The following is an 11,619-nucleotide window of genomic DNA, read 5'->3' on the forward strand; positions in this document are numbered from 1 at the left end:
GAAGTTATTTTAGTTGTTTTACATATGGTAGTTACTTCTTTAAGAAAATATAATCGAGCAGGAATTATTTTTCGATTGTTTGATTGAAATAAGCTAAAGTTATCAGAAGATAACGAGTTAAGAAAATATTATTTTAAAGTTTTACTCCCCTTCTTCTCATAATAATTTATTAAATGTTGATTTTCAAAAATTTTCTTAATCCAAATTATTAAACTGAATTTGAACCATGAATTAATGACTTCTATTTGTGTAACAATCCAATTGGTAATATCAAATACTAATTAAGTCATTTTATAATTTATATATATATATATATATATATATATATATATTAATAAAAATTTATTGAGGAAAAATAATTATTAATAAAATAGTATTATTGATGGAAACAAATTATTATTAAAATAGAATTAATCGACAAATTTTAGGAATTTAATTGTGGACGAATATTTGTTTTTATTGGTAATAGATCTTTTAGTAAAATTTGTCATTAATGTATTTATACTGCAAACAATATTTTTATTAGTAAAACGGGTGTTATTTAGTTTTAGTTTTAGCTTTAATAAGGTGGTAAAATTTGTCGCTAATGATTTTTCTTTTAAAATTTGTTGATAAATTGTTGTAATTTTTTTAAAATCTTTAATAAATTTATCATTAATTGAATTTTTGAAAATTCATCCATAATTTTTTAACAAATTTGTGAGTAAATTGGGTGTCAATTTTTCAGTTAAATTTAACGAAAAATGTGTTATAAATTAAATAAAGATAAGTGAGAGAGAAGAAGAAAAGAACATGGAGAATAAAGCTGAAGAGGAGGAAAATGAGAGATGAAAGAGGGGGAGTAAGAAGAAAAAGAGGAAAAAGTGGAGAGGAAGGAAGGACCAAAGGTGGTGGAAGTAGTGATGGCAATAACAACAATAACTACCAATGACAATGAAAAAGGATGAGGAGCACGAAGAAGAATAAGAGAAAGAAGAAAAAAAAAGGAAAAAGAAAAGGAAGAGGAGGAAGAAGAAAATCAAATCGCAATATTTACAATATATTTTACGAACAAAAAAAAATTATCAGCAACTATTAATAGATATTTGTCGACGAATAATTATTGACATTTTCTTCTATTGGTAATTATCGACAGATAATTATTGACATATTTTTGGTCATTAATAATTACGAACGAATTGTTTGATCTATTGGTAAAATTTATCAACAAGCATTTTATCGTCGAATTTTTTACCATCACTAAGTCTTTGTTGACAAATTTTGTTTGTCGATAAATCTAATTTTTTTAGCACTAGCCTAAAGCATTTGTCAAACATAGTATCAAATAACTTTATTACTACTCACCATCCAAACTTGTACTATCTTTTGTTATTGTGTAACATACAATCATAATAAGAGAACAAACCATAATGATAAACAGAAAAAACAAGGTAACCTTGTGACAATTGAAATTTATCATAAGTTAAAATATCTCATCAATACATCTCCCTCAAATTCATATATACACTCTAGACTCGACATATGTAATTGAGTTAGATTATAATGAACTCCTCCACCTGTCTTAAACTCTTGTGCTTTATAGAGTCATTACATTTGGACAAAGTTCTATTCATATGACATGATAAATTCTTATATCATCAATAAGACACGATACATTTCATACTACTTTCTTAGACTAAGAAGCTTTCTTTAACTCTTATCACCTAAACATCATTCTCTATATGAGTTTGAGTGTTTGGTAAAGTTAGGATGACATCACATAAAAAATTCCTAGTTAAATACATACATTAACATTATACAATATGGCAAATCCACTTAAGATTACTATATTCATACATATCATTCATATATAACATAGTACAAAGATAATCCCAGTACATTTCTGGCATAAAATGACACTAGTTTTACTTTAACGTCTATATGACCTAAGCCTTTCACTGAAGCTAATATGCCAAAATAGCTCCATAAGTCTGGATCACAAGACCATTCTACTATCTCTCCATCAAATTTTAAGTTCTCATTATCATCACTAACAAAATCTCTAGTATGATGGACCACAACTTTCATACGGTCATCATCCATGTTATATTATATATGAACCACTTGCTTTTAATACCTGTACATTAGGGGGAGGGGGAATCATTATTATTACACTCTCTACCACTCAAATGGGGAATACTCACTAACGAAACACTCACACTGACAGGGAACAGGAGAACAAAGTAACATCCCCACTAAGGAAACACTCACACAGACAGGGGACCACTACTTTTAAACAATTCAAAAATGAAAAATCTGGACCATAATGTCTACACTGTACATAATTCAACATGCAAAATCGGGACCACAACACATTATAAATAGTGAGAGAACAACACAAAACCAATTTCAGGTTACTCATCCCTAAAACAAAGACGCAGTATGTCGTAAACGCAAAACCCATTATACCTTCACATGTCCCAAACAGAAAACCAACCACGAAAGGAAATTAACCTTAACTTGTGTCCAATTTTGGTTCGATTCGTCCACCTGCACGTGATTGTCTTCGTCGTCTTCTCTAAGATTGCAATTCCTCTTCTCACACTGACCAAATGAAATCCCTAATTTGCAAATGAAATCCCTAGTTCCCTAAAGTAAACAATTAGATTGGTGCCATGTCAAACACTCTTATTTAAATAACAAAGTTCACGTAATCAAACAATACATATCAACATATTATCTGTGCACCACGTCAGCATCTGTTAACGCCGTATGTGAAAACTTAACGGACATGGCAAAATTGGCTCAATTTTTCAAATATTTGGATCCAATTGAGACAGTTGCAAATACGATGACCCACTTGAAATTCCCCAACAAATATAAGAACCATCCGAGGATTTAAATCATAATTTTATCAAGAAATTTATTAACATTATGTGTTGTATGGAAATTGGAGATGCATGGTAAAAGGTAAAAAGGTTCGAGATGTAGAATGAAATACCCTTCTATTCTTCATCATTTCAACCAAGAACCAAGCCATTCTCATTACACCTGTTTGTCGACTCCATCCACCAAATAACACGTCGATTGTTATTTCCCTAGATATATTGAAAAGTTAGAAAGTCGAAATTCTAAAATAGTATCAAACATGTTATAAAAGATGAATTTTAAAATAGAATTCAATATTATTTGGAATCAGCATTCTAAAATACCCATAAATGATATTACAGAATTATATTAACATCATTTATATAATTATGGATAAGATATTCTAAACATTAATATATTTCAGAATGCATAGTGCACATAGATATCTTCGTTATTTTAAATATGTTAGAAAAATTGGAATTGTGAGAAATAAATGAATGGAGGTGAAGGGAGAATAGTTTGTGGGGGTGCAGATGAAAAATACCTCCCTCAATGGCAACTTAACTTGGGAAATTTCTTTCTGCACCAAATAATTTTAATATTTATTTAATTCCAGAAAAATAAATTTGAAATTTTTAAATTGATACAGTTGCAGATTGAAATTATAGAGGCGCAAGAATAAATTACCTTAACTTGGAGAGTAATATCTCAAAGGCCTAAATTTCTCAAATTTTTTAAAGGCCCAAATTTCTCAAATTTTTTAAAGGCCCAAAACCTAGTAACTCATTTCAAGAGACAAAGATGGTGTATGACATTTTCTCCATAAAACATTTTTAGAAAAAAGAGTAAGAAAAAAAAATTAAAAGTTACTTTTTTATAATGTAATTTAAATAAATTCTCTCGCATGTATTTTACATTGTTTTAACTTGTATATAAGTTAATTTTAATTTGTAGAAAAACTTATTTCATTTTTTTCTTCTAACTTTTCTTTTTCTAAAAGTGTATCGTAGGGGTTGGACAACCTTAAGTAATAATCCAAATCAAGTAAATCAGACGACTCTAGAGAAGAGAAAACAGTTAAGCAGCGGAGGAATGCAACTAGGCCAGCAAATAAGACCGAACGACTATAATCAAGGATGTATGACCTTATTCGATAGACAAGTTTTCTTTATAAGGATTAAGATAAATAATAATTAGTAGTAATAGATTGAGATTAATAGGCTGAACTTCCGTACGAACAATTTGCTGACTTAAGTATCGGAGAACCTTTGGCAGATACCTCTCCAGATGGTGAAGTGAAGACGAAGACTGGACGGAGTAGCAACCGGACAACATCAAAAGAAAAATTGTATAAATGTTTGAAATGACTCGATCTCACATCAGAAACAAAAAGTATTTAAAAAAAATGTATGTTGAGAGAGTTTAAAAATTAACAAAATATAAAAATGATACTGAATTATTTTTTATTTTATACGTTGGAGATAAGAAATTAAATTGGTATGACTATTTGTACAGTTTTAATGCAAAAACAACCTTATAGTCTTTAAGGGTTCAGAGTCTGCAACCTTTTAATGCTAAAGACATATTACACTCACTCATGTATATTAATCAATGTTGAACATTATTTATACATAAATGCATTTACCTAAGAGCTTAAATTGCTGCCACATAATGTGGGTAACTACTCACTACTTTCAATTGAAAACCTAATTATTAGATGTTACTTTCCTTCACCTACTACATTCACATTTAACAAAACACAAACTCATCTTCTTGCTTCTCTATAATTTCTTAAAAACCAACTTCCAAAATTCATATTTATTTTTCTAAAACATAATCCAAAATATATTCAAATAAAAATTAGAAACATTTCTAAATTTATATTTTTTATATTACGTGATCCAATGAATAGATTGTTTGACCAGTATCAAAGTCAATTTTTAGCAAAATTTTATGTTTATATTTATAATTAAAAAAAATCTTACTAATAATTATTATTAAGTTTTTATACAAATTTAATTCTTTATTTTATAAAATTAATAAATATTCTTTGAGCAAAGTTGTTATAAAGAAAAGGTTAAGTAGTCTTTTTTTTTTTGTTCTAGTACTATGATAATTGTTTTTAATCTATCGTTATTTTGAATGTTCTTAATTTAATATAACATTTTTTAGAAAATTAGTTAAGAGAGCTCTTTAATCAAATTGATGATAATAATTGTATAGTAATGACATGTGGTAAATAACAAATGATATCTTATAAGTCAAAGTTGATTTATTGATGAAAAAAATAAATGATATGAACTAAATTTAAGTTTGAAACTAACTTTCACATTAAGTAAAAATGAGAAAGTTGAATATCTTATAAAATTTTGAAGACCTATAAACTTGTTTTAAAGTTTTAGATTGAAGGTGATATTAATCTTTTATGTGGTTTAGACTCAGTTTTCATTAGTGTTGTGTCTTCCTAATGAATTCTCTTATCAAAAAGCTCATCAATAGTATGAGGTTGATGGTTCATTTAGTGACCAACTCACACGAGTACAATATGGATGAATAATTTTAGATATCAGAAGGTTGTCATTAAGATACTTGTGATTATGAATGTTTTCGATTGAGATGGAATGCACCAATATGAAAAAGATTTTAGAGAAAAATAATTTAAAATTTAAATGTGAGTCTAAGTTTTATATTAATTAAAAATGGAAAAGTTGGATATCTTATAAAATAAAAAAACCTATTGATTTCCTTAAGATTTTGAATTAAAGATGATTTTAATAATTTATGTAGGTTGAACTTAGATCTAATTAGTATTCTATTTCTCTAATGATTTTTTCCTTGAAATTTCTATCAAGAATGAATGTTACTAGCACGTTTTCACTATAAATTTGACAGAAAAAACTATATTGACTATTTTTTATTTTTAAATTTGGATGAAATTAAGATCAGGACCAAACTAAAAGAATCATTATTGGAGAAAAAATGTTAGTTAACCTAAGGAAAAAGTTGTCTTCGTTAATTTCTCTCTTCTCTTTTATGCGTAGCACACCACAGCCTACACACCAAATTGTGAGCTAAACGTTGAGAGTAATAATGCAGGCAGAAAGTAAGGCCTAATAATATTAAGCATTTTCCAAGGTTCAACCCTATGCATTATTCTTCTTGCTTCACCTTTATATCGAATTCAATGCCTAATGTTTCATGCAACAAGACAATTCAATTTGAAATGCTTTTTCTTCCTTACCAAATCGGTGATTAATGGCTATAGCTATAAAAATAAGTTTGTGAGTAGGTTCTATAAACTCGTCAAATGGACTAGGTTTGATTAACAAAACTTTTTTTTAAAATATATCAAAATGATATGTCAACTTTACATAGAATCAAAATGATCTTATATACAAATATTTTGATTCAACTTGTAAGAAATAAGTTCCTTTTCAAGTAACAATCTCTTTTTTAAATTATATAAAATTGTAAGATAGTGTTGATGATACATTTCAAGATTTAAGAGGAAAAATAATAGTCTTGAGACGAGCATATTTAAACAAAAATTTTGTATTTCATAAACTAAATTTATTTTAAATTTTTTATAAATTAGTTTACAAAAAGGGTTATTTAAATATTGTTTGAAAAAAAAAATAGAAAGAAATTTGTATTGATTGTATGATTAAGGTAGAGAATTCTTATGATTGTGTCTTATTTGAGAGTACATGAATGATGCTAAGCGATTTCACGGAATATATAGAATGTTCATTTCTTTGTGTCTAATGGTACATACCTTGATCTCTTGTATAAGGTTGTGAATTTGTGATATTATGAGACTGAAATTGTAAATAAGTATATTAGGTGGCAATATGATTTAGGGTTTTGTGACAAAGTTAATACTTATATCATTAAAAAATATGTATATTTAGATTATAAAAATAGTGAGATAGTCTAAAATTTCATATGTAATACTGAGATTAATTCAATTACTTATTCATATTTATTAATATTAAAATCATCTATTGAGAGCTGATAATTCCAGATAAGTAACATAATCTTAATAATGCTACTTATGAGTTGTGTTAAATATATATACAAAATTTATCTTTTAAAAATTTATTATCTCTTGTATTAATAATATCGACTAGTATGTTTGCAGTATATTGTTTCTTTAACCTTACACTTATATTAGTGAGAGAAAAAAACTATGAGCTATTAAAATAAATTTTATATAAATAATGTGAAAAATGTAAGATTATAATTTAATTATCCTAAAAACTAAAAAACATATTTTACAAGCTTTTAACCTTCAAAATAGAAAGTAAAAACAATATTTCATAAACTATTTAAATTTAAAGTCCAATCATACATAAAAATGACAGATACTTTTACTATCTTTGAAGAAAAAGAATCAAAATAATATTCTCTTAAAACATTTTTTAATAATTCGTGTTGAACCAATTTTTACATTAATTCAACTCAAGATGAATTTTAAACTAGCTTGTCACTTTTCTTCCTCTTACAAATATTTTTATAAACAAAAATTTTATATTTTTTTATTTCTCTAATTAGTCATTTTCTTCGGTTAACATCAAGAGCATAAAGTTAGTCCTAACTAAATTTTTCTTACAATGCTATTGACAAAATCAGGCTTAAATTTTCAATAATCCTGCAATTTTGTACTATTATTTTAGAATAGAAAAATAAATCAAGAAAAATTAGTCATTATTTTAAGGTGAGAATACATATATAGCAATAGAATTGAAGTGTTTCACAGTTAAAATGTGATTAATTATAACAATGAAATTAAAATTAATTGCTACATCAACTTAAATGCTATCAATAATTGAACTAATACTAATTAACAAATTAATCTACAAATTTAACTACAGTAACATTTTTTTACGAAATTAACTTTCACACTAGACAAGATAATTCATCCATATTCAAGATTTATCACAAAAAAGAGAAACTTTTCCTAATCAGTAACACATCAATCTGAAAGTATCAAACTCATATTTTGAAAAGTATATATTTTTTTTCTTTTGTAAATTGCAATGAGCTATGTGAACTATACAAAGTGAGAAAGAAGAGAGAAGAAAAAAAAGAAAAAAAGAATCTACAAAACGAAACGCAAACGGACAAAAACACAAGCCCGTACCACGGTCCGCAAAATCAACGGTTGTGCGGGTTCCTGCCGAAATCCGCTAGCTTCCGCGACCGATTGGCGCAATACGACGCCGCAGATGATATGTGGTGGGGCCCACCAGCACCCATCTCCTGGCCCAATCCTTTACTATTATTGGTATTATTATTGTTATGGGTCCAATGCTGGTTCGGACTCGCCCGAACCAAAGGACTCAGACAGAACGCCATGCTCGTCGACAGTCCCTTGGCTCCGCCGCCGGCACTCATCCGAGACCGCCGATGTGCCGTTGCAGGCGTCGGATTCTGTCTCTGAGGCGAACACTCCGTCGAATTCCCGGAATCGGACCGCTCCTGCGCCGCCTCATCGCTTAAATCAGCCGCCGTTGACGGCGACATACCACGATCCGCGCGCCTGAATCTCCGTCTGTCGGTTTCGCCGCCTTTGTGGTGGCGCGCAGGGAGCATAGTCGTGAACCACGACGATCCCGTTGGCCGTTCCTCGTACGGTTCCCGACGCGCGACCTCCGTCTTGTGCGATCTGCCACGGAAAATGTTCGAGAACATCCAGAACCTTCCGCCGCCGTGTCTCCGCTTCTCCGCCACAGCTCCGCCGTCGCGCGCGGCAGGTTTAGCCTGCGGCGTGCCGTAGAAGAGCCTCTCTCGGCGGCCGTCGCAGTCGGATTTTCTGCGCGAGACGTAGGGGGACACCGAGCGCGGGAAATTGATGGGCGCAGGTTTCTCCTCCGGATTGGGCTGGGGAGCTGCGTTTTCTCCGGATTGGGCATGGGCCTGGGCCTGGACCTGGGCTACGTAGATAGGGTGGAGACGTTCCCGGAGACACGACGCGCAAACGCCGATTGTGCTGGTGAGGTCAGGTAAGTGCTTCTTACACCTCATTGTTGCGTTTTATTTAAAAATACGACACCGTTTCTTGTTTTAAATCTTGGTGGTAGCAATTGTGTCGTTGGGAGTTAGGAGAGAAAAGAAAAAGCGAAGGATCCGACGAAGAATTTAAAGGAATAAGCTTTGTCTTGTTCTTGCAAACAGAAATAAACAAACAAATAAAAAAGAGAGAAAGAGAGAGAGAGAGAGAGGGTTTGCTTAGTGTGGGTTTGAAGGTAAATAGAGAACGAGAAAGCGAATAATAAGAGAAAAAAAAGAAAGAGAGAGAGAGAGAGAGAAAGAGAGGGTCAAAGAAAGTTACTTGGCATGATGGAAAAAGATGGAGGACCAGCTTTGTTAACAAGTTGGATAAGGAAGGTTTGCTTCATTACAACACCCCATTGCCCTCTGTCTTATTATTATCCATTCATTTTCCATTGCCTGCTTGATTAATTCATCAAAATAGTAAATTTCATAAACTCTTACCATAACTCTAACAACTAATTCCTCTTCCTTCATGGAAATAAGCTTATTTTATTCATCAATGCTCATTAAACCCCATTAATTACATATCATTAAAACTCTTTACTTACTCCATAAATATTTTTTTCTTTTTTTATATAATTTTTCCTTTCTGCAATTATTAATATTCACAAACACCTGAAAATTATTATTTATTTTTAATTATGAAAATTGTTGTGTCTGAGATTATTTTGTTTTAACATGTGCTGCTGCACATGGATTAACAAGTTTTTAAACAAGTAATCGGAAGGGTGTTGACTTTTGATCAGAGGTTTAAGATAAGATAATTATAATGATTAATTGATGTAATGTTTTGTCTCCGCGGCTTTTCTTGGTTTTCGATAAGATAAGAAATCGTTGGTTTTTCATTGTTTCTGGTTTGCTTTTCTGTTTTCTATTTCCTAGTAGTATTTTCTAATTCGAGTTTATCATTGATAATCTTTTTAATTACATGTTCGTGAGATTTCTTAACGTGTGTTTGCTATTTTTTTTTAAACTAGATTAGTAAATTATAAATTTAATTTATTTTAATTTAACAATCTCTTATTTAATTAATAGTTGTTTAATTACCGAGTCTATTATTCCTTATTCATCCTGACCGGTGTTTTGCGGAGAACCAGAATTCGTTGACTTTTTATTTAATAGTAATCTTTAAGATAAACGTATTTCGAATTTACTGATCTTTAAGTCAAAAGACAAGATTTTTTTTTTCGTAATTACGTTCAGACACATATATGTACGGTAAGGTGAATTTGTTTATTTATTATCTAATCAAGAAATTGCTGTATATAATAAATTTATTAATATTTAAACGGTTATTCCAAAGTTATATTAATAATACAATTTTATTATAATAATGTATAAATTAAACTATAAAAAATTAAACAAATTTGTAAATATTTAAATTTTCGTATGTCAAACTTTCGTTTTTCACTTTTTCACTAAATGTGTTCTGGTTGAACCTTCACGGTGACGTAAATTTGTTGGACCTAGTCGTCTTTAAATAATTCATTTAAAAAATTGAATTTTTAACCAAATTAAATGATCTTTAAAAGATAATGATACTTTGACAACAATTTTTTAACCACATTTTAATATTGTAATTCTGTGATTGATCTAAAATTACTCCATAATAATAATAATAATCATAAACATTAACCTAGACCAATCACAGAATGACACGTAGATAATGTTAAAATATTGTCAAAAAAATGTTGTCAAAGTATCATTATCCATTATTAAACATGTATTTAGTCTTATTTTTATTTTTTTCTAAGATATTATTGTTCTTACGTTGTTACAGAACTATCTTATGTCTTCACATTATTGTTTCATCATTCGATTGAGAAATTTAGATAGACGAATGTGACAACACTAATTTCCAAATTAATTTCATGAAATTTAATATTATTATGAAATTAAATAAAAGAAACTTTGTTCTATACTATTATTGGAGAACCAAACGAATTACATTTTTAACGAACAGAAGTACAGTTCCAGTATCATTATAATGACACTTTATGATTCTCTTTTTCCGAAAATATCGGAATCCTCTCTTTGAAATTATTGTGCTTCAAACTTTACTTTATAATAATGAGAATAAGTGTCTACAAGATATTTATCTTACCCTCTTTTCACTCAACATAAATAAGCTTTACACCTTTAGACAATGAAACAAAACTGCAAAAAGATAAATAAATTTTTAAGTATAATTTTAGTACTCACTATTAATTTGCTAATGATAGTTATTGATTACCAGTAAAAGTTTTTTAACACTAAATGACTTAATTTCTCTCAATAAAATAAACTAGAGCATATATTTTTTAATTAAAATTAATGGAAAGATATATAATTTAGAAATGTTACATAACACAATTTTACAAATTAACTTATGTAAAACAAATTTTGACTTATTAAAGAATTAATTTTATTTTTTTTCTACTTTTTATAATTCCTTTTTCATAATATTAAATCCTATCCGTAATTTCAAATCCAAAAGGATTCGTTTAGTTTCAAAAGTTAATTTTCTTTATTTACAACTATATATAAGGGATATGCTGTTTTGGTATAAACATTTATGTAGATCTTATTTTCATTATTATCAATATTTCTTTCATAACTTTATTTACAATTTTTAAATCACTTACAACCTTTAATAACACATTATATTCATTATTTATTGTACAATCACTGTTATCACTTGTGTTTTATATTATAAAAGTATGCAGTACTTTTTTT

General features: G+C 29.0%; 1 protein-coding gene across 1 annotated transcript; it reads right to left on the bottom strand.

The window, feature by feature from the left end:
* Positions 1 to 7,828: 7,828 nt before the first annotated feature.
* Positions 7,829 to 10,115, bottom strand: LOC148195591 (uncharacterized). The gene has a single exon (XM_088093769.1). The coding sequence runs from the start codon at positions 8,872 to 8,874 to the stop codon at positions 8,005 to 8,007; it is 870 nt and encodes a 289-aa protein (XP_087949895.1). The 5' UTR covers positions 8,875 to 10,115; the 3' UTR covers positions 7,829 to 8,004.
* Between the last annotated feature and the right edge of the window lie 1,504 nt (positions 10,116 to 11,619).

The sequence above is a fragment of the Vigna umbellata genome, chromosome 7 (genome assembly GCF_029865625.1).
Source record: "Vigna umbellata cultivar VRB3 chromosome 7, Vumbellata_1.0, whole genome shotgun sequence".
Classification (NCBI taxonomy): Eukaryota; Viridiplantae; Streptophyta; class Magnoliopsida; order Fabales; family Fabaceae; genus Vigna; species Vigna umbellata.